This window comes from Simochromis diagramma, unplaced genomic scaffold (genome assembly GCF_900408965.1).
Source record: "Simochromis diagramma unplaced genomic scaffold, fSimDia1.1 OVJJ01000344.1, whole genome shotgun sequence".
NCBI classification, from domain to species: domain Eukaryota; kingdom Metazoa; phylum Chordata; class Actinopteri; order Cichliformes; family Cichlidae; genus Simochromis; species Simochromis diagramma.
The window spans coordinates 3979561-4003669 of record NW_024387375.1 but is presented as its reverse complement, the minus strand read 5'-3'; the positions used below and the strand labels follow the sequence as shown (position 1 = coordinate 4003669).

The 24109-nt window shown below is 40.8% G+C and overlaps 2 protein-coding genes across 4 annotated transcripts; one reads left to right on the top strand and one right to left on the bottom strand.

Annotated features, from left to right (window-relative positions):
- The first annotated feature begins 1436 nt into the window (after positions 1-1436).
- Positions 1437-10040, top strand: aadac (arylacetamide deacetylase). Of its 3 annotated transcripts, none has more exons than XM_040009445.1 (5): positions 1437-2292; positions 3595-3754; positions 4371-4440; positions 5516-5687; positions 7637-10040. In XM_040009445.1, the coding sequence occupies exons 1-5, from the start codon at positions 2152-2154 to the stop codon at positions 8249-8251; spliced, it is 1158 nt and encodes a 385-aa protein (XP_039865379.1). In that variant the 5' UTR covers positions 1437-2151; the 3' UTR covers positions 8252-10040. The 3 variants fall into 3 exon arrangements, with proteins under 3 accessions (XP_039865379.1, XP_039865378.1, XP_039865380.1); XM_040009444.1 differs by having other exon boundaries at positions 1439-2292; positions 3595-3823; XM_040009446.1 differs by lacking the exons at positions 1437-2292; positions 3595-3754 and adding an exon at positions 3865-4272.
- Positions 10041-11313: 1273 nt separating this feature from the next.
- LOC120720057 (succinate receptor 1-like) lies at positions 11314-15395 on the bottom strand. The gene is made up of 3 exons (XM_040009664.1): positions 15222-15395; positions 12625-12704; positions 11314-12383 (listed from the first exon to the last, which is right to left on the bottom strand). Exons 2-3 carry the CDS (start codon positions 12625-12627, stop codon positions 11430-11432), a joined length of 957 nt encoding a protein of 318 aa, XP_039865598.1. The 5' UTR covers positions 12628-12704; positions 15222-15395; the 3' UTR covers positions 11314-11429.
- Positions 15396-24109: the final 8714 nt, after the last annotated feature.

Sequence of the window (24109 nt, the reverse complement as noted above, 5' to 3'; positions counted from 1 at the left end):
TTCAGCTCTGATGATTCAGTAAGGACATCTCCTGGTTTCATCCTCATGTTTCCCTCTCACCACATATCCAAACCGATATCATGACCAGCAGCTTTTACAGCTGTGGCTCCAGCAAACATCAGCTGATACTAGAAATTAATATTAAATAAATTCTAACAACAGCTGATCAAGCTTAAACGTGCTGCTGTTGTTTAGCGTGACATCTGCTGGTTTCCTCTTTCTGGCGCAAAGTGGGCGATAAATAAACAAGAGAGAAAAGCCGATCAGCTGATCATTGATCAGTTTCATGATTGAAGTAGCAACAGGAGAGGCAGGGGAGAGAATGAGAGAAGAAGAGGCAGCTGTGCAGCGTAATGACAGAATAACTCCTGTGTGTCTTTTTTTCATTATAGCGAAAGTCCGGGACAAACTGCGTCTCTTCTCAGCTCAATACGAAACGTGTAATATTTTCTCTGATTGAGGGACCATTCCATTTTTTTAAGGAGCCGTTGGCAACTCTACTAACCTTATGAATAAAATAAAGTTCACTATTAGTAACATCATAGCACCCACCCAGCTGTATAAAAACTCCGTCAAGCTGGCTAGAACGCAGTACGAGTTATTGCAACTGACGGTAAAAAGTCAACACAACGAAAATAAACTCCACCTAAACTTGGTTTATATCTGACCCAGATAGACTGCAGGTCATAACTTCTTACCTGAAGTTCAGTTCACCTGACACTCGGACTGGCGGCTGCCTCGGGGCTCTCCTCCTGCCTCCCCTTCCCTCATCCACCTGCTGGCCTCTGTGGAAGCCCCGCCATAGCCACCACCAAACAACTGAGTTATTTTTACACATCGACCTGCATCTGGCCAATCCACCACCTCTCATTGTTCATGCCATTACAAAAAAAAAATAAAAAATAAGTCACCGGGCATATGCCCGGTATACCCGATGGCCAGTCCAGCTATGTTAACCTGCAACCAAATCTGCAGCTCCATACAGCAATGTTACGACTTAGATTATATCTTATAACTCATAACTCTTATGTTAGCTCCCCTCAGTAGCATACTGTCTGAAATATTCGACGGCTGCAATAATTCTTTAAGTGTTATTTTTTCCTTGGTATTCTAATTTCACCGAAGTTTACTAAACTCAACAAACTTAATATTACTTACCGGGATATTTATTCTCTCCTCATTTTCTTTCACCGAAAAATTGTTTCCTGTGGTGCTGTCTTTCGTGCTTGGCTCTCCTACCTTTGCTAACATAGCGCAGAAGCCGATGCTGCATTCACTTACACTCGGATATCTGAGCTTCACCGTGAAAACATAATCGTACATTTGATATTTGATTGAATTTTATTGTTTTGCCTTTGGGGTGGCACCTGGGGTGGCCAGTCTGGTTGGGGGGGTGGCCTGTGCCCCCCCAGGCCACCCCGCTGGACACGCCACTGCAAATCGTCCCTCCTGCAGCGTTTGCAAACGTGAGTGCATCAGAGAGTCATGTTGCTTTTGACAGTCCTACCAAGAAAGCAGACATCAGAGTTGGCTCCGTCACCAATTATATAATTAGCTTGGACAGCCTTGCAACCAAATCTGCAACAGACTTTAGCTGTGTCCATATAGAAGCTACACAGACTTTCTCCTCATATAAATTCAACTGGAAAACTTGTAGCCGGGGAATGGAAAGAGTGAAAGGGAAAATGAAAAAAAGGGGAAATCTGAATGCACCAGCCATGTTTGAGGTACAAGCCACGACATTCGTGCATCAGGTGCATCTTAGCATAAAGTTTAGTCGCGCGCCCCGTGTAATCTAGCGATTAGAAGGCACCTGAGGAATTTGAGTTGTAGGCCAAGGTGGGACGGTTCCTGCCTCGTGAGCACACAGCGTGCGCGCTCCTGTCTCCATATCACTGACACTTCAATTAATTCTGCTGCTCCACAAGACAGACACGCACTAAGGAGCCCACTGGAGCATCGAGAAAAGCTCAGAATTTGCGCACAGATGACCACAAAATGACACCGAGCGCTCGCTGTAGAATTTAGCTCGCGTGGATCCAAGAATTGATTCCGTGAGTAAGCTTAGTCGCGAAGCGAAGTGACTTAACAAGCGCAACAGCCCGTTTGTTTTGCACCCCGCAGTTTGTGGCCAGGGACCCACGCTGGAAAATGAGGCTGGGAAGCATAATTTTATTCGTCGCTTTCTGCTCTTTCACCGCTTATTACGTTTACGAGCCCATTCCTGAGGAGATAGAAGAGAGATGGAAACTCATGCTGACCAACTCTTTCTTTAGAAGTCTCAGCCATCTGGTAAGAAAAATAAAAAATAAAAGAACTATTCTTGCCGTCTATCTTGATAATCTGCTCTGCTGTTACTGAAATACAAGCCCAAAGAGTGTAGGCTCTTCAGTATTGTGGATGTATGAACACACCTTTCTGATCACTTTAATGCACTGTATGTATGTTATGTAGGCATAAGCTGAGAAACGGTAGGTAAACTGCCTTTGTTCTCTGAGCAGCTAAGGTGGCAGGTTAAACGTTTGTTTTTTTGCTGATGTAGATGCACATGCTGGTTACACCAGATTATGTCAGATGCTAATCCATGTTTTGTATAGTCCTGCTCACCTGTTCTAATAATAGAACCTATCAAGGGAACCCGTCTGCGTTTATGACGGATAAGACGCCCGTGGTTTACTGTAGCCCATTGTGCTACGGCTAATAGAGGTGTTTTTTTTATTGTCTTCAAATGCGGTTTGCATAGATTAGTGTTGCACCATATCATCAGTAGTAGTGTAGTTTTAATATAATGGTTAGTGGATTTATTTTGGAACACCTTTTTTCTTATTAACATCCTAAGTATTAAGTAAATCTTAGTGCTGTACTTGTTTTTAATATTGATTACTATGCAGTTAGAAAAAAGGTGCAGTCTACTACCTCGAACACCACAGGACAATTCTGTTATTAAACTAGAGATAGTGGTATCTCATTTTTCCCTTTTAACATGAGAACATGAGAGTTACAAAAAATCATCTGTTTTGGAGATGTAATGACCATTTTGTAACAAAATCCTGAATTTTGATTTAATACTAAAATGTTTAGTACACATCAGTTTGGTCTTTGAAATGCCAAGAAAGGGAACCCTCTTGTGGTTTTTTTTGTTTGTTTGTTTGTTTTTAATAAAACTACTGCCTGACAGGAGCTCCTGATGGTACTCGTCCTAGATGACTCTGATTAGGTTATTGTGGGCACATCAGCTGATTACCCTGAAGCCAGCTTTCTACTGCTTCAGCAAGCAGACATAATGGAGTACCAGTCATGCTTTTATTTCATTTAGATATGACTTCTTTCAACGGTTAACTTTAGGGGACTTGACATTTTGCCAGACAGCGTTCTTGTGACTCCTTGTTTCTCTCGCTTCCTCCTTATCATGGTCACAAGTTTGGCATATTTAACCTTTTCTGTTTTGAATATTATGGATGTTAGTCTGGCATAAGTGTACATAGTATAAGCCTGTTTATCCTAACATTATTATTTGTTCAAAAGGTACAAACACTAACAAATTATGTGATGTGTTTTTCTCTATACCTTACATTTGCCTTTCTCCATTTCCAGGCAGACATAAGCGAATTACTGGGCCTGAAGGACTACATGGGGGTAATGTACTTCATTACTCTTTTAGAGAAGATTGCACCTGTTTCTGATGAGCATGTCAAGGTGACAGAAGAAAAGTTTGATGGAGTAGAGGTGGTGTTATATCAGCCAAAGCACCGAGGTAGTGACACAGACCTCAGGAGAGCGATCATATACCTGCACGGTGGAGGATGGTGTCTGGGGAGTTCCAGTAAGTAGCTGGGCTGGGCTCTGTTCTCCTTTATCACACTGAATAATGACTCTGTGGCTTTTAAAGGTGAACTGAAAGATGAACACATTGTGTGTTCATCTCAGAATATTACCATTGTTATTTCAAGAGAGTAGTGGTGATATTCTCTGATTGATTGACTGCGGTTCATGACATTACAGCTTCATATTAACTCCCAGTGGCTGGACTGTGACAGGATCATAAATAATGAACAAACTGTGAATCACAAATCACAAAGCTTTCAGTTTCCTGAGGAAATAACATGCCTTCTGCAGGAGCGGTGGGGACCTCAGGGGGTGGTTACCCTTGCTAATCCAAAGACGAGACATGGAGTTTGACACATCTCACGCTGCTCGTGCAATCTGTTAAAGGCCTTTCACAATTACAGTAACATGAATCTTTCCAGGAAGTATTGCTAAGCTGAATGCCAGGTTCATCTCTCTTACTGTAGCATCAAATTTATGAAATTTAATGCGATGTATTGTATTACTTAAGTCTTTTTCATCCTGCTTTTCTACTATCTACTTAGGAATGAGTCCATATGATCTCCTGGCCAGAAAAGTCGTCACTGAGCTTGATGCTGTTGTTCTTTCAGTGGAGTAAGTATTTCGTAATTTATAGTCATGTATACTGTTGTGAAAAACGAGGTATTGCTGAAGCAGCATGTTCTTTGTTTTTTATGGCATTATTTAAATTCTTTTTTGTTTGTGGTATTAATAGGTCTCATCCTCTTCCCCCGACTTTTTCCCTGTTGCTCACACACAATTTTCTTTTGTCACGTCCCCGTCATCCCTCATTAGTCACAGGCTAGATTGTAGTGATGATGCTGTTAAGCTCTCCATTTTTCTTTTTGTTTGGGACTCTGTAAGCCTTTTCCCCATCATAGCACTTCCACTGCTATTCTTTGGCACACCCGGCTCCTTGTCTGTGTGTGTGTTTGCTAATACTAACATTATCCGCTAAATAATTTTCTTCACCTTTTAAACATCTTTTTAGATATGGGTATTTCTACCTCTTAAAATGTAGATTTTCATAGTCATGAAACCAACCCACTGTGTAGTAAAGTGGACAGCGTATGGGTTTGGGGTGTGTAGGGTATTTCCTTATCTGGCTCATCTGAATTCCTTTCTGCTTTTTGCCAGTGGTTCAATGCGTAATTGAAGCATTAGTGAGTCTCAGGGTCAGCCATGCGTAACATTTGGCAAATAGATTAAAATACTTGTAGAGATGACACCAGCACTGCAAAGGTCAGAGCAAAACAAAACTGTTTATTGTGTCAACCATATTTCAGCAGCGTAGAAGCAGTTTGCAGCAGCTGTAGTTGTGAAGTGATTGTTTGATTCTGGACATGGGCTATTTATAGCTGGCTGTGTATGCTTATGCAACCAGATATTTATACTTTTTTTATTATTATTTTTCCTTTTCCTTGAGTTTTTCATTACATAAATATTATATCCATTGCACATTATGTAAGTTATAGTTCAAGTTAATAACTAAATGGCAATAAGTTCTTTTCATTTTTATAACCTTTCTATACGCTACTGTCTCTTTATTGCCTATTCAGTTTGAAAGATGTCTGTTTGTCTTAAAAAAATGATTACATTTTTTTTCCAACGTGATTTGTTTGCTGAAATATTGTCTGTAAACATGACTTAAATAGTTAACTCTGCTCAGGTATCGCCTTGCTCCAGCGCACCACTTCCCAATCCCCTATGAGGATGTTTACCGTGTGGTCAAACATTTCCTCCAGAAGGGGGTGCTGGCCCAGTATTATGTGCACCCTGGGCGCATTGCTGTGTCTGGGGATAGTGCTGGGGGGAACCTGGCAGCTGCAGTCACCCAACAGGTACTGTTTTTTTTTCTTTTGTTTATAACATCAAATCTGTTTTCCTGTTCATGAGGTGGCAGAAGAATAGGTTATTGAGTGACTGTGTGATAAATAGTATTCTCTTACCCTGAAACAGAAGACTGTTCCTGTCCTGGATCTAAGTATTGGTATCTTTATATTCAATTCAAGTTTTTCAGTTCAATATTATATATATATACGGTGCCAAATCACAACAAGGAGCTTTATATTGTAAGGTAAGTTCACTAATACAAAGAAAACGGAGAACAACCCAACAATCATATAACCCCCTACGAGCAAGCGCTTTGGCAACAGTGGGGAAAAAAAAAAAACTTTTAACAGAAAGAAACCTCCAGCACAAATGAGCCTTATATCAAGAACCTACATCTGAACACAGCCAAGACCAAGGAGATGGTAATCGACTTCAGAAGAACAAAGCGATCTGAGATCTTCTACCGCTCACCATCGAGAGCCTTCTGACCTACTGCTGTACTGTGGAGGATAAGAGGAAACTGCAGCAGGTGGTGATGGTTCAGAGCGGGCAATTGGCACTTTACTAACCCCCCTCAGAGACATTTATACTGGCAGACTTCAGTGAAAACCAGTATCATCATCAAGGACCCCTCGCACCCTGGACACTCACGTTTTTTCCATCCTCCCCTCTGGTAAACACTACAGGTCAATCAGATCAAAGGCAAATAGACTCAATAAAGGTTTCTACCCACAAGCTGTCAAACATGCTCTACCTCCACCCTGATTGAAGGTTAACTGTGCTGTTAACATTTATGGGAATTTCAACTGTTTTAAAAACTGTATTTATTATAATGCAACCATCATACTTAATGTGCACTACCACCGATTGCATTGCACCTTATATTGCGCTGATCACTTGCTCTTTAAATTGCAACTGCTGCTTTATATGGCGCATATATCTTGTACATATCTGTGTAGATACATACGTTCCCTGTGTAGGTACCTCTTTAACTTTATGTCTATTTTTGGGTGGATTCTCTTTATTCTCTCTATTCTAAAGGAATTTTAATGTAAAATCTGCTAACGGAGAGATGCCAAACTGTCTTTCATTGTTCTTGTAACAGTGAAAATAAAGATCTATTCTATTCTATTCTATTCTATATAAGGTTCATGGACGTTTCTGAAAGATGAAAAAAGATGTTTTAGCAGCTTGTAGGATTTACTAAAACAAAAGTGTCTGAGCAAGACCAGGAGTTCTCAAGGAATCTCTTTGGAATTTAATTTTGCCATGCTGCTCTTGGTTAAGGAATTGCAAATCAATTCTTAGATACTTTATTTCAACTTTCGTATAGTTCACATACCGTACAAATACCATCACTGTTTTGTTTTTAGGAAAAAACAACCAAGGAACCTTGGTTCTTAAAAACACCTAAAATAAAACCATCATACGACCTGTACCCTGTATATCATTTGGCCTTTAAAAACAATTGAAGTGGTTAACTGATAAATAAGAACTGTTACATCTAATGCGTCCGCTGCAAAGCAGTGTCTTTTGGGCGGCTGTAGCGTGGTGGCTCAATACCAAGTTACTTTGAAATGCCACTCAAAGTATCTCTGGGCAAGAAACTGAACCCTGAGTGAGTGTGTATGCGAAGGTGCTTAAGTATAGAAAAAGCACTGCGTGTGAAACTGTATTATCAAAAATGGCTCTTAGGCTTATAAATAACAGAAGTGTTAGTTCTTTGAAAGGCATGAAGGCTGGTCAAGGACCTGTTTTTGTGGGCAGCTGTGTTAATCCAACATGCTTGCTACTTCCGCTATTTAGGTTTGTAGGTATTACAACACTGAAGTTAACAGGTCATCACACTTGAAGCCCAACAGAAATTACTGAAGTGAACTGAGTCAACAACAATGACACATGCATTTCTGGGCTAACATTTTAATCCTTCTTTCGTTCTCTCTTTCTGTCAAAACAGTTACAAAAGGAGCCGAGTCAGCAGATTCAGTTAAAGGCCCAAGCACTCATCTATCCTGTGCTGCAGGCTCTGGACCTTTACACGCCTTCATATCAGCAGAATCAGTACATGCCCATTCTGCCCCGCACTCTTATGGTGCGTTTCTGGAGTGAGTACTTCACCAGCGACAAAGCTTTTTTTAGAGCAATGATGGCCAACACCCACAACAACCCAGAGTCTTCAAGCCTGCTGAAGTTTGTCAACTGGAGTGCTTTTCTGCCAGAAACGTATCATAGGAAGTACAACTACAGTGCTCCCGCAGTTACCGAGGGAACAGCTGCAATGGACGGACCATCTCGATCTCTTGCTGATCCGAGGGCGTCGCCTCTGCTTGTTCCAGACGCAGCTTTACGCTCTTTGCCCAAGGCCTACATTCTGACGTGCGAGTATGATGTTCTCCGAGATGATGGGATCATGTATGCCACACGGCTCCGTGCTGCTGGCGTTGAGGTGACACATGAACATTATGACACAGGATTTCACGGAGCATTGATGTTCACCGTGTGGCCAACTGACTTCCTGATTGCACGTCGCATGACAGACAACTATATTAAATGGCTCAAGGAAAATTTGTAAAAGGTTTAGGATCAGTAGTAGTTATTCCAGTATTTCTTCACAATGCAAGAATGTTTTGATTGGGTGTAGACTTTTGTTTTTTGGCGGTCTCTCCTTTTCTGTGGTCCTGCTGTTTTTGTGTGTATTTATTGAGAAACTTGTACGTTTTGTTGCAATTGATAGGAGTAGGAAACAAAATTTTGAGAGCATAGAACATTTTCTTTCCAAATAGGGTGGCTTGAATGCAGCACAACACATGACGGCATCACGAAAGTACAATAATAGTGTTGTGTTTGGCTCAACAGGCAAATATGAGGGTACAAATATCTGTGGACTTTCTTTGGCCTGTTATGGTTCTCCTCATTGTTTTCCATCCACAGCACCTCATATCTAGTCTGATCTTATGGCTTTAATTAGTAATGCATACCACTGAGAATTCTGAAATATTCCATTAGAGGTTTAAAGAATCCAGTGTAAGTTTTGACACAGCAGAAAAGAATTTTCACAACAGTTTGTTTAGCCAAAGTTAACATTTATCCAAGCTGCAAGTCACTGAAGCCTGAGGTGATGTTAGAAAATATCAAAAACACTGGCTTGCATAATCGTAACATGTTTAAAACAAAAAAGAATGACTCCTTTTGTTGTGTATCCCTTACATGTAAATGGTGCACATAGAGTTGCTTATGGTAATACCCTTAATTTAAACTGCAGAATGAATGGCATTTTAATCTAATAAAAGGGGGAAAAAACAACTTCAAATCCTCATCAGAAACTCATCTACTTGCATTGTGCTTTAAAATATCTTCATTTCAAGGCTACAGGCAGTGAAATAAAATAATCCACATTCCATGAAGAATATTGGCATCTGTATATAAAGAGCATGCTGCAAAGAAAAGCTTCGCCATACGCATAAACACATTTTTGCTATAAAGCTTAGCTCAGTGTAAAGAAGCAATATGGCAAAAAGAGAGGAAAAATATCTGGAGCCTTAACCTTTACCGATTATTACAAGTCTCACTTCCTATAATATGAGCTGATAATTTTTTTTATGGTAGTACATTATGTAAATAAACTACTTTACATTTGGAAAACCAGAAAGTGCTCTCATTTGGGAACATAGAGTCATAAATATAAAGTCGCCATATCAGGAATGTAGCATGTAGAGTTGTTTTTGCTTCAAACGCAATAAGCAATGGTTCAAAGGCTAGGGCACTTAGCTGGAGTTGTAAGTACAAGACCATTGCCAGTTTGGTGAACAGTATGTAGGTGCGATTAAAGAGTTGGTAATTTGGCTTTCTATGCACGTCTGATTGCGTATTTATGACAGTTGTTTGTTTGTCTTTGACTTTTGTTTTTATCTCTAACATACACAAGAAGTTGAGTTGCTTTTTCTTTTAGCAACGGTGAGGTGACTTTAAATGGATCGCCTGTCATTAGAGCATTACTGTTTCCTCTCTCTTGAGTGACACCACCTCTGTGACTTCTGTTCATATGGGAGATATCCAAATAACAAGCTGCGGTTAACACTATGCCTTTCTGGTCTGAAAGTTTTGAAATGTATATGAAACTGGGCACAGTATGTCTTCATTGATTTTTAGCTTTTTTTTTATTTTTATTTTTTTACCAACATTGTTGGTAAAAAAAAACATTGCAACATTTCAAGTTAACAGACAAAGCTAGCTTATTTCCTCAAACAGCTCCACTTGCTCAATTGTCAATATAACAGTTTCTATTATTTGTCCTGGGTTTCCTTTGTTAGGTGCATTTTTTTTTTTTAAAGCTATCTGACAATAAATTTACTTGATCCTTACTTTGGCTCCTGGTTAATTGTACTTGATTTGCTAGCACTAACACCATCTTCACCAATGACAAAATGTTCCAGTAATTAAATGTTGCAAGAATCAAACTTTCATGAAGCTTAATAGCTTAATCTGTAATTTCAAATGTCAAATACAAAATTGATTTTAGAATTTTGAGAGTAAATGTTTCAAATGCATTCCGGCATTTAAATAAAAAAAACTGTACTCAACATACAGAAATCAGGATAAAACCTTTGTAAATGACACCCATGATGCCTCTGTGACGTTGGTGGTCTGAAATGTAATATTCCCAGAGAATTTACTGTTTTAGTATATCACCAAATCATATTATAAGTAATATAGAGCTTCAGGCGTTATATTTGTCCTGGCATACTTTCATCTCTTTTTTTTCCTGTTTGCTCTGTCTCAATATCAGGAAGGTAGTCCAGGCTAAATAAAATGATAGGTCAAGCATGGTGTGGTTAGTCTCTATGATTCAATTTTTCTAGTTGGATTTTATCGTGTTAGGTTTGATAATCAAGTTACCTAACATGCATTTCTTTGGCACATGGAGAACATGCAGCATTTACATGGGAAAGTCCAATTTGACCAGACCAAAATTGTTCGAATTTGAATCATTCTTGTTGATTTAGACTATGTCAGCCAGATGTTTACATACTATGGTTTATTAAGTGAATACAGGAACTGAAACTGTGTAATTGATACTCATTGTGTCATTCCACACCCAGCTCATCTCAGACTATGGCATTTGCTTCTAGTAGATCGTGCAAATATTTTTTTCCTTTTTGTAACTTTGGTCCGGTTATTTAATCAAAATTCATTTAAATATATATTCATTTAACAAATACCCCCTTTAATGATTTGTGGAGAAAATGTTGAAGTCTAGGTAATAATAAAAGAGCAGACGGTTTTTAATAGTCTTTATTAGCTTAAGAAGCTATATGGCACTATAATGTGCAAACATTCCCAAATAAGACGTAACAATGATAAAGCAATGCAAAGTTAAGAGTTTCAGCAAATGTGACAATAAACTTTCATTCATAGTTTTACTTCAAGAATATGCTATTACATCTTTTTATTACTTAATAATAATGTGAGGTGTAAATATTGCACCTACAATATATATGTATGTATATATACAGTTATATATATATACATATTTGTGTGTATGTGTGTATGTGTGTATATATATATATATATATATATATATGTGTATGTATATATATTTGTGCATCACTAAAGGAAGCAGTGATATGAGGAAAATACAAAACAAAATATAGAAAATAAAATAAAGAAACTACAAAGTAGGTCTCATTCATGTACATGGATGCTATGCTGATATTCTTTTTTTTTTTACGTACAGTAAGTTTGTATTTTACTCATGAAGGGTTTCTTTGCACCACTGTTTTGCTGACTATATTTCTAATCTTAGATTCTAGGAGGTCTCTGAACTTGTCACCCATGAGGAAGTAGAAGATGGGGTTGATTACGCTGTGAAAAAAGGCTATAGGTCGGGTCAAGATATAGATACTCTTTATGTGCATCCGTGTGCAAATCTCCAGTCCTGCCCAGTCTTGCGTAGTTGCTATTGACACATTTCTAAGCACATGGTAGGGAGTGTAGAGAACCAGAAATAGCGCTGCCGCTGATGCAACCACCTTTAGAGGCCGCTTGTATGATGATGCCGTGCTGCGCTGCAGAGCCCTTTCCTGGACACGCAGTAGGTGTGCTATTTGGTAGGAAAAAACACAAAGTCCAAACAGAGGGAGAATATAACCTGTCACTGTCAGCCCCAAGCTGTAGCCAAGCACACTGATATCTCCCTTCAGACTGCCAAAATCTCGGCACATGGTCCAATTTTTTTCTTTTAGGTCCTGCACCATCAGCGTTATCATTGGGGCAACTTCAATGCTGACAGCTATCCAGCTCAACCCTGTAACAATCAGAGCTGTTCGTGGCCTGAGCAGATAATGGTTCCTCATTGGATACTTTATGAGCAGGAAGCGGTCCATGCTGAGCCAAACCATAAAGAGTATGGAGGAGTAAAGATTTACATGCAGGACGTAGCGGTTGATAACACAAACATAGAGATTGCTCTCTTCTTTGTGATTTGAATAAAGGTAGCAGAGGCGTGGCAATGTGGAGAGGAAAATAAGGTCTGAAACCGCAAGACTGAAGAGGTAAATATTGCAGCTCTGCCACTGTTGTAAACAAAATATATAACCAAGTACAACCAGCAGGTTGCCAAGGAAACCAACAGAGAACTCAATTCCATAAAATGTTGGCAGGTAATAGGTCTCCAGTGCCTCAACTATCTGCGTACAATTAAGCACCTGTAGCAAAAGAGGAATAAAGAGAAGACAGGAGTGAAAGAAGGAGAAAGGAAGAGGACAAAGGGGAGGATTGGGGCAAAATGAGAGAAAAAACAAAGTAAATTGTTTATTCAAACTAATTTATCCAGTCAGTTATATCAAAGTCTTACATTCTGGAAAAGAAAACTTTAAGGAGATCTCCTTAACTCAAACTGAACACATTGAGCACAATACACATTATATTTGTAAAGATAAGACTTACCATGGTGTAGTTGTTTTGAAAGCTGCTGTTAGCGAGAATATGATGTGCGGTAGTGAGCAGGTGCAACCTCCCTCTGTACACTGGAAACAGTAAACACAGAGTAGTCAGGGTACTGGTGCCACTAATATGACATAAATACCCATTTCATTTATGGTTTAAGTACACAAACACTTTGCGAGTTATTTGCATTTACAGCGTGGAAATATGATGCACGCCCAAGAAAACATGACTATATAGAATATAATTTTCTTATCAAAAGCTCAGATGAGCTCTCCTCCATTATTACCAGCATGATATTGAAATAAGGGTTGGAAAAAATGAATTTTTTAAATTTTATTTTTCAAATTTTCAACCAAATCAAGTGTTTTGAATTTTTGAAAAAAATTTAAACATTTGCATTCAATTGATGAAGACTCATATAGTTTTATTTGAAATCTTTCCTAATCTGAATAATAAAATAAACATATTTGAGTCTATTTTGTCTTTTTCCATGACCTCAGCCTCAGCCTCCCTGGGAAAGTCTATGCCAGGGTGCTGGAGAGGAGAGTTCGTCCGCTAGTCGAACCTCGGATACAGGAGGAACAATGCGGTTTTCGTCCTGGTCGCGGAACACTGGACCAGCTCTTTATCCTCTCCAGGATACTTGAGGGTGCATGGGAGTTTGCCCAACCAGTCTACATGTGTTTTGTGGACCTGGAGAAGGCATTCGACCGTGTCCCTCGGGGTGTCCTGTGGGAGGTGTTGCGGGAGTATGGGGTGTCTGGCCCATTGCTACGGGCCATTCAATCCCTATACAACCGTTGCAAGAGCTTGGTTCGCATTGCCGGCAATAAGTCGGACTCGTTCCCGGTGGGTGATGGGCTCCGCCAGGGCTGCCCTTTGTCTCCGGTTCTGTTCATAATTTTTATGGACAGGATTTCTAGGCGCAGCCAAGTGGCGGAGGGCTTTCGCTTTGGTGGCCTCAGAATCTCATCTCTGATTTTTGCGGATGATGTGGTTCTGTTGGCTTCATCGGGTGAGGGCCTCCAGCTCGCACTGGAGCGGTTCGCAGCCGAGTGTGACGCAGCGGGAATGAGGATCAGCACCTCCAAATCTGAGGCCATGGTTCTCAGCCGGAAAAGGGTGGAGTGCCCACTCCGGGTCGGGGATGAGTTCCTGCCCCAAGTGGAGGAGTTCAAGTATCTCGGGGTCTTGTTCGCGAGTGATGGGAGAAGGGAGCCGGAGATCGACAGACGGATTGGGGCTGCGGCTGCAGTAATGCGGACGCTGCACCGGTCAGTCGTGGTGAAGAGGGAGCTGAGTGTAAAAGCGAAGCTCTCAATTTACCGGTCGATCTACGTCCCTACCCTCACCTATGGCCACGAGCTGTGGGTAGTGACCGAAAGAACGAGATCGCGGATACAAGCGGCGGAAATGAGCTTCCTCCGAAGGGTGGCTGGCCTCTCCCTTAGAGATAGGGTGAGAAGTTCGGCCATCCGGGAGGGGCTCAGAGTAGAGCAGCTGCTGCTCCACATCGAAAGGAGCCAGCTGAGGTGGTTCGGGCATCTGACAAGGATGCCCCCTGGGCGCCTCCTGGGCGAGGTGTTCCAGGCATGTCCCACCGGGAGGAGGCCCCGGGGCAGACCCAGGACACGCTGGAGAGATTATATCTCTCGGCTGGCCTGGGAACGCCTTGGTATTCCCCCGGACAAGCTGGAGGAGGTGGCTGGGGAGAGGGAGGTCTGGACCTCTTTGCTTAGGCTGCTACCCCCGCGACCCGACCTCGGATAAGCGGATGAAGATGGATGGATGGATGGAGTCTATTTTGTCAACACATATTTCTGCTCGAATATTTATATTGTCTGATTACAATGCACGACTGCTAGCATCACTGTAATATATTCAATATTATTATTATCTATGAATTGATCCCATAGGCTGCCTTTACAAACATTTGTAAAATAATAAGTTGTTCCGAAGAGCTCACTGAACTCAAGTGTGGGAAAAGGAAACCACTGTTGCAACATGTCAGTTTGTGCAACTGTTTTTTTCCCTTTCCGACATTCGTAATGATAATTTCTAAATAAAATTATTGCAAAGTGAATCATTTATGACCCACAGTGACTCAGCCATGATGTGACAGACCGCATAAAGTTACAGAGCAGGTTCACTGAGTGCTGTTTCAAGATAAAACCTCCATGTCAGTTCCACCGGATTATCCGACAGTACATTCTCCAATGTTATTGATGCTCAAAAGTTAGTTACTGAAGGTCTTATTTTCCCATATTGAAAAATTATAATTTTAGAACACATCATGTGTGGTCTTGGTTAAACCACAATATCAATAGAAGTGTGAAAATAAGATTTTTTTCGCCCTTTCTCAGCCACGCCTAACTAAAGTTGAGACTGTCTTCTATATATGTAAACAAAGCAACAATGTGTTTAAATCTGAAAAACACATCATCAGTGGATTTGGTTAAAGCACAGCATCAGTGTATAAAGAAGATATTTTCATCCATTTAATAAAAGTTGAAGCTATATGCATTTTATGTTAAAACAGCAACAATGTGTTAAAATGTGAAATCACACTCATTGCATGATTCTATAATTTTACTTACAGTCTCCTTTGAGCTGATGGTCTTGCTTGGTAGCTTCTGGCAGTCCTGACTAAAATGGCAAAATTCATAAAAAATGAATCAAAAATGTTTTTATTTCATTGTTTTTTGTCTAGTCATCCAATGCTACTTTATTTTAGTATACAGAGCTATTTCCCTGGAATTTGTTGTTCAAACGTTAAAGACGTAAGTTCTAAGAGCACTGAAATGTTTTCTAGAAGGTATTTTTGAGTCACTGTAAGGTTATACTTGTTCATAAGAAGCTGCAAAAATTTCAGTCACGTACATCTTGCATCAACCAATAGTTGAGTTCCTTTTTAGTTAGAGCATGATTTTAAAAATAATTCTTTACTCACTTCAAAGTAAACTCACACTTTCTCTTTCTGTATTATAAATAATGTGTTATGTAGAACCCAAAATATTTTTTCTTCTACACTATCAGTCACTCAATCAGTAGTGTGGATAATTTCAGCATGACACCCTCAGGCACTTTATTAATAAAGTGGTATGGATTTGCACATGTTGAAAATGCCACATTCTCACTTCTAAATAAATTGTATGCAGTTTGAGCAAGTGTGCTACTTGAGTAGGCCATGTTGGAGGCATGAATTCATGGGACTATTACCTGTGCTAATACAATATTGGCTCAAATTCTTGCTAGTGGGCATCACAACGATTTTGTACAAGGCAGCTGATAGACTATGCAATGTCTGACACTGCAAATGCATTTGTATGTAGGTGTAGTGAAGCATGGCTGTTTCTTACAACGGCCTCTAATTATCAGCTGGGGAGGAGTGGATGTTCGCGCTATCCTCCTTCGTGCCACCACAATCTGGAAGAGCTCGCACAGCTAAAAGACTTGGTTGCTCAGCTGCAAGCAGAAAATCGGCAGATGCGGCAAAAGCGAGAATCGGAGCAACCTGGAACCAGTGCTGCTTCTACGGATTCATTAACCCATGGGTATTCTGCTATTTAAGCTCCCGTGACTGAGAGACTGATTTATCTTCCTCGGGAGAGGTAGTGCCCATGGTTCAACGGTAAGACTGGAATAGGTATTGCCGAGTGGGTGGAAGAGGTGCAGGCCTATTTGAGGGTACGACATCTTTCACCAGCCGACCAAACCCTGTTTATCTATGATCACCTGGAAGGCGAGCCCAGAGAAGAGATTAAATATCAGCTTCCAGAGGAGAAAGACGGTCGTGAAAAGATTTTGACTATTTTACAGGAACTGTATGGGTGTACTAAGTCATATGTTTCTCTGCAGGAGGATTTCTTTTCAAGATGACAGCAGGATGGAGAGACATTACAGGAATTTTCACATGTTCTTATGTGTCTCATGCATAGGGTTGTGAAACAGTCCCCTCGTGATCTGCTGAACAAAGATGTCTTGCTTAAAGATCAGTTTGTTGAAAATGATTGTTTCTTACGCAGAGAATTAAAGCAGTATGTCCGCGGCCACCCTACTGCCACCTTGATGGATGTTCGTCGGGAGGCTATATTATGGGAGCGTGGAGGTATGCCAAGGGGCAGTAGGGATAGAAGTTACTCGGTTCCCCCGGTGTTAGGATTTCAGCACAGTGTCCAGGAGGTCCCTTTTAGAGGTAGTCTGGCAGGTATTGCAGCCTATGAATCTAAAATACAGGAGTTGAAAGAGATTCTTAAAAGTCAGCAAGAACAGTTGAATCAGTTCGCAAGGAGTCTTGCTGCTTTGAATAGTGCTTCCAAACCATATCCTGCCTCACGTAATAAGGCCATAATTTGCAGACAGTGCCAGAAGGTTGAGCATTTTGCCAGAGAGTGCCCTGGTGAGCCCACAGTCATGCCTGCTCAGTCAGCTGGTACAGCACCGCAAGCCAGTTCAAGTAATGTTGTTTGTTCTTCCATTCAGGAAAACTTCCGCCCCCTGAACCATTGAGCCGAGGTTAAGGTTAATGTTTAACCTGGGTCATGTGAAACATGTTCGCCGTTCACTTAGGCTCAGAGTCTGTAGTACCTGACCCTTTGCCCCAGGTTATTGGTAGGAAACCAGTAACACCCGCTGTCCAAGCCACTACCTCAGTCTTCCCTGGGTATGCATTGTCTGACCTTCATGTTTTGCAGGTGACTGACCCCATGATCTGGGAGTTTCTGCAGTTTTGGAGACAGGGGCCTGATGCCAAGGAATGTGGTTGCACTTCAAGGCTGGCCCTCGGGTTGGTCAGGCAATGGTATAGGTTAGTGGAGCGGGATGACGTGTTATATTGGAAGGTCTGTCATCCTGGGAGAGAAGAGACGCTGCAGGTATTGTTACCCAAGTCCCATCAGGGTCAGGTTTTGCAGCAGCTGCACCAGGAGCATGGTTATCAGGGTGTTCGGAGAACAGTAGATGTGGTTTCTCAGTGGTGCTCAATGGCCTGTCATTTTCTCAATGGATAGGGATGTATGGAAACACCCAACAGTGGTGCCAGGAGTGTGAGCGATGACGGTCGGCTAAAGATGCGCAAACCCACCCTAATGTTTATTTGGGTCATTTGCCCGCATCCCAACCGAAGCAAATCCCTGAAGCTAATTGGTGTAAGACATGCCACGACCAGCGTGCAAAGGAAGTTCCCCTGCGAGAAGGTCAGTTGGTTTATCTAAAGGAAGTTGGGCTTAGAGGCCGTCATAAAATTCAGGATGTTTGGAGTTCAGTGGTGTATAAAGTGCTTAAGGCCCCTGACCAAAATGGGTCCATGTACACTGTTGCTCCGGTAAATAACCTGAGTCATGTGAAACATGTTCGCCGTTCACTATTACAGAAGAAGGTGGAATTTGAGACCCCTTGTCCCTTCAGTGCTCCAGTTCAACCACTAAAAACTGCCCCCATAGCGGAACCTATGCAAGGTGGTGAGTGGTTTTTATTGGTTTCTGAACCTACTCTGGCCCCAAGAAATTGCCAACCAAGACTGGAGACTCCTAGCCCCCGTAGACCAGTCGAGCTAGAACCCTCAATGTCCCCTGTGGTTTGCACAGATCCGCTGCCAGGTATTGCTGATGTCCAGAATGGTGTGGCCCCTTTACGTAGGACTACTCGGGCTAATGCTGGGATGCCCTCGAATCCACATCATCTTCCCCAGGTCGCAGGAAGCACTGCAGGAAAGCTGCTCATTTAGTAACACCCTTAGAGAGTGGTAACAAGACTCTTACGGGCTTGTTATAATGTGGCATAGTAGGGTGGACCCTGACTACTGCTTCTCTCTGTTTCATTACAGGATCATGCTACACCGCTGCTGTCTTGTCTTATGGTCTTGTTTACTTGTTGTCCTGTTTCTACTTTTAATTCGGTTTATTCCAACTAGGGTCGGCATTTATTTGCCCCTTGTGTGATGGTATGGAATCGCATCTGTAACCGGAAGGCCGCCGGTTCGATCCCTGGGCTCTCTGTCCTGGTCGTTGTGTCCTTGGGCAAGACACTTTACCCTACCGCCTACTGGTGTTGGCCAGAGGGGCCGATGGCGCGATATGGCAGCCTCGCTTCTGTCAGTCTGCCCCAGGGCAGCTGTGGCTACAACTGTAGCTGCCTCCACCAGTGTATGAATGTGAGAGTGAATGAATAGTGGTATTGTAAAGCGCTTTGGGTGCCTTGAAAAGCGCTATATAAATCCAATCCATTATTATTATCATTATTATTATTATTATTATTATTATTTTACGCTTGATGGTGATGTTTTAAAGTGTGTTTAAAGGAGACTCTAGGATAGAATCCGTATTTGTTGTTTATTTTAGTTGTTTATTTTGTGTAACTCTTCTGTCCTTCTCTTTCGAGAAGGTCCGGTCGTTTGTGGGAGACTAGGCACGTGTGGTGGTTTCCCTTCCTCCAAAGCATGCATGTGTGTACACTGGGGTATAGGTATAACACACCGGTTAGATCGCAGTGAGGATTGCGGTGAGGTCGCACGGGTGAGTAGTGGGTGGCACACTGGGCAGTCCTCCCTGTAGTCTGCCTCCAAGTGGTCGGTATTCCCCCTTTATATTTAGTTTACCTGTTTGTCAGGCTGTTACTGTACAAAGGCAGTCCTTTTAATTAACCTTTTTACTTCTATTGATGATTATCAAATAAAGTAATTTTAGTAGTATTGTTTGTTTCTTTTCCCCACCGCTGCTGCAGATAACAAACCTGCGTGGTAATTGGTACATCTATTAATCATCTTTTCCTGGGGTGTAACTACCCCCAGGTGGCGCTGTCGAAAACAATAGCATTTAGGTTGGTGGTGTTTCGCTCCTCTGTAATCCCTTGCGCCGCTACATTTGGTGTGTGTCGACGGGATGTAGGTTCGGCTTTAACCTGCCTCAGCCAAATCCTTTCCTCCCCTCCTGGCGCCGCTACATAGGCAATATCAAGAAAGCTTCAGGGCTGCAGTGCATGAGAAATGAAGTCTTGTTTTTTCATTGCAGTGTGGTACACTGGACAGGCCACCAATCTGATGCAGGGCTCCATTCCAACACCTTGATACTTTTCTTTTTTTCAGCCATTCTGTTGTAGATTTGCTGTTGTGGGATCAATGCCCTGCTGCATGACACAATTTGGGCCAAACTTCAGCTGTTGGCTTAACATCTGACTTGAGATTACTTTGGTGACAAGCGGCGCCTCTCCATGGGGCCAGAGGCCAGTGGGGTCGCCCGAGCACTGCCTGATTGAAATGAATTCAGAGTTTATTCGCGAAGACCTCAGTACTCAGTACTCAGTACAAAGTTGCAAAGACAGTAAGAGAGGCTTGACGCCCCTAAAGGAGCTCCACCTGACTCACACTTGTGCTCACCCTTGCTCACAAGTGCATTTCATTAGCAGCTACTCAGACTCTTAATTCATAAGGAAGCAGTATAGGTATACTTTGTTTTTCACAGTCATGTGATAATGTTCTTTTTCACTGCGTGCTAGGCACATATGCAGTGTTTAAAAATGTTTTCATCCAGAACAACAAAACATCAAAAACTAAAACAAACAAAAAACAAATAGTGAAGTTATATTATTTTTGTCCATAAAAACTCAGACTTGGCCTCCAATATTGCTGTGTGTGTCTTTTTGATTAGAATATGTCCTATAATCTGCACATTAAACAAATCTAGGGCTTCCTTCTTTCATCTGCACAGTATTGCCATAATTAGAAACATCGTGTCTCAGACTGATGCTGAAAACTAGTTCATTCATTTGTTCTATGCAGGACTATTGTAGCTCCTTGATAAGTCATTAGCTGATCCAAAACGCTGCAGCAAAAGTGCTTAGCAGGGTCTAAAAAGGGAGATCCTGTTTCTCACACTTTTCTTTACTGGCACCTGTTAAATCCAGAATTTAGGATCTGTCTCCCAAAAAATCATCTTCTTTCATATCTTAAAGACTTCATAGTATGATATTATCCCAGCAGAGCACGTCATAGTTTTCAGTTCACAGGGTCTTTTCCTGTGGAACCAGTTTTCAGTTTGAGTTCAGTTAGGTCTGGATCAGCTAACCCTTAAAGATCCCTTATTTATGCTTTAATAGGTTTAAGCTGCTAGGGGACTTCTCCAATCCATTCGTCTGTCTATGTCTAATATTGTAGTTTACTAATCTTACTATATAAAGTGCTTTAAGATGACTGTTTTTGTGACTTGGCACAATGTAAATAAGCCTATATGAAAATGCTGTCTACACATCAAGAAAAACACTTCTCATCATCAGTAAGAGTAAATCAAATGGCTAATATGTTAATGCGACATTGTTGGTTTGTTCATTTTCCAGCATATTGTATTCAACACCTGTCCTGTGGTTACATAACACACTAACCGTGATTATGTTGAGCCTGATGGTGAGTCTACAGTATATTTTGGCAACAGAGCATACAATGTTTAGCAGCCTTTTGAAAGCACATGACATAGTGCTGAGAGATCATAAGACACATTCGTGTGAGACAAAGTCAGGTTGGACCTTTATTGATTTTTTTGAAAAACCTTTAACTCCAGATAAAGCAAGCCAGACATAATACAGCTGGCATGTCCTTATGAAACCCAGGCAGGGACTGTGAGGGGTTTGTTTGGTTACGGGATCAAAAGTAATCTTTCAGCATTCCTGTCTTTAATAGTGTTCAGTTTGTTCTAGCGGAGGCCAGCGCCAGGGCAAAGATGTAAGTCTGTTTTAATTCTCACGTGAGAAAAATCACGTTATGTTTTGCCTATATTTACAGTGGCTATATAATCATCTTTGAATTATGAATTCATTTTTATACTCCAGATTACATAAAAGACATGGTTATCCAAAGTCAACCATGAAAAAACAGACCCCCCCCCCCCGCTTGCTTTTCTTTTTAGTTTAATTTATTTAAATTATTTATTTCTTTAAATAATGATACGCATAAAATATGCTTTACTTAGTTTTCTTAGTGTTAATTAAGTCATATTAATGAAAATAATTTTTCCCCTTCTCATCTCTTTTACATTGTTGCGTGCAAACCTTTGTTTAAATAGCATAATGAAACAGTCACATTATTATTTTTACAATAATGCCTTTCTTATATTTAATATAGTTCAAGATCTTTTTATTTGCTGTTTTGTGCAGGACAAGAGTGCTCTCTGGTGGCAGGCCTAAGCAAACGTAAGTCTTGCGTATCTTCATGACAGCATGTGCAGCTGAAGGGTTGTTGACATTTCATGCAAATGCATTCTGTATGACAAACTTTTTGTGTTTTTACGTTGACCACGTGGAAATGAATTGAGATTTTCGTGATTTGAACAGTTCAAAGTGACTCTCCAATGCACAACTTGGTGCTCTGTAGTATCCTGGAGTGAAATAAGACATTTTGCTACAAGAAACGGGAAAAAGAGAAACAATTTAATTGAATTTCTTGTAGCATAATTGTTTTATATGGTTTACTTTAGTTTTATTGTTGTTTGCCCCTCTTGTTGGCCTGCCAACTCTGTGCAGCTGCTGCACTAACTGGATGTTATTGAATGCTGAATGCAGTTACCACAAAATGCATCTGTCCCCTTCAAACCTGCCGTGTATGTGCTTTTGAAGCAGAGTAAAGCATCTGTAAAATGAAACCATGAAAGTGTAAATATGTGCTTCATGTTGTGTTTGTTGTTTACAGGACGTCAAAAGACAAGCTGCATGTTGTAAGTCATATAAATGAGATCCACTGATAAGCAGACTGTGTTCATATTCACAGGAACTGTGTACAAACCATAACATTGTTTTATTACATTTGTAAATTTTGTGTACCAGCCTCAGCAAACATTGTATGATGCCAATTTTTTGCAGCAGAGGGCAGCATTAAGTCAATACTCATATATCGGGCTGAAATTCCAAGTGTCCTACCTTAGTTTATAAAGAAATACATAGATAGAATTGTGTAGATAGAACAACAATGAAATAGACAAAGAACTTAGTTTTAAAAAAGTATCAACATTTGTAGCTTAAAATGAACAAGTTAAGAATCATAAAGATGCGTTTTTGTGGGATAGTGAATGACAGTAAAATAATGCAGAAGGAGACAGAATGAGAGTCAGTAAGAATATAGATAACAGAGCAGAGGGTGCATCTGCCTGCAATGTCATAGCGCTCTCATAATTTGTATTTGTGTGTATGCTTGTGTTAGTTGATCTCTGTTTGAGACAAACTTAATCTGCTTAGACGAACGCTCTCCACCTGAGACGACCAATTAGTCCCAAATGTACCCTGAGGTATTTGTGTGTACACAAAGAAACACAAAGATGAAGAAAACGAGAATGACTAAAGGGAAGAGAAAGGAGTGGGTGGCCTAAAAGGAAAAAAATCACATCTGTTGATAGAATAAGGCCATATTGTTTGGTCTGACAACAATTGGTATAATTTGAAGGACATTTTCACGGTGCAGTAAAACATGAGTGAGGTGAGTGAATGTCTGCTTCATGCAGGCTGATTCTCAGTGAGTGTTCCCATTAGTCTCTGCAACTTACACGGCTGTCCTAGTTCTGGAAGGTGACACACTTAGAGCTTTATCACTACAAGTCTGCACTAATTATCGACATGGTTCACATTTGACAGTGGGTTAATTGGATCACAATTCGACACAGCAAATGGTCTCGTAAAGGTTTAACATGTATGAAATTACAGAGGTGAGGATGAGAGATAAATTACCTCAATTCTTGAAATATGTCCAAAACCTTTGAGTTTGTCATAAACTTTTCTCTACATGAATGCGCTTTTGAATCCTTTTTGTCTTATAAGACAAAAAGGATTCAATGTTTCTCCTCTATCATCATTTCAGCCTTACCTAACTCTTTTTTAAAATCGTGTCCTTCATTTTCTTCCAGTCCTCAATTTCCAAAATGTTCTCAGAGGCACGATCAGGCCGTGTTTCAGTAATTCATTCAGTGTTTGTCTGAGCAGCACACAAATTGGCCTTCACAGACAGAGGGGAGATTGGGGGCTTCACCTGCTCCTGTCCCCTTGTTGGGGTCACAGGCAGGTCCAGCTACGCAAGCTGATTTTAAAAATGTTCAAAGCCTCCAAACACTTCTTGTTTTCATTGTTCAAGTGGGAATCCACAGCGACAGAATGGGGGCAGTTTCAGAGCTGTTTAGACTCAGGATGTTTTATCCATGTCAGACGCTTACCATTTATTAATGTAATTTATTAGCCCACCACCCAATGTAAGCTTTATGCCACAGCTGCTCTAAATTAACACTTTAAAAAAAATGTTTCTGTAATGGATAATCCAGCTCTATGCACAAGCTGTTTAATCAAAATGATATTTTTGAAAATGATAGTTTTACGCATAAGCAGTAAAAAAAAAAGTAATTTAACGCACATTTTTATTTTTTGTATAAGAAGCCATATTGATGCCACAACTGGACAGCTTTCTCTTAGATATAGATCACTATTACTTTTCTATGCTTTTTTATGTTTAAAATCTGTATGA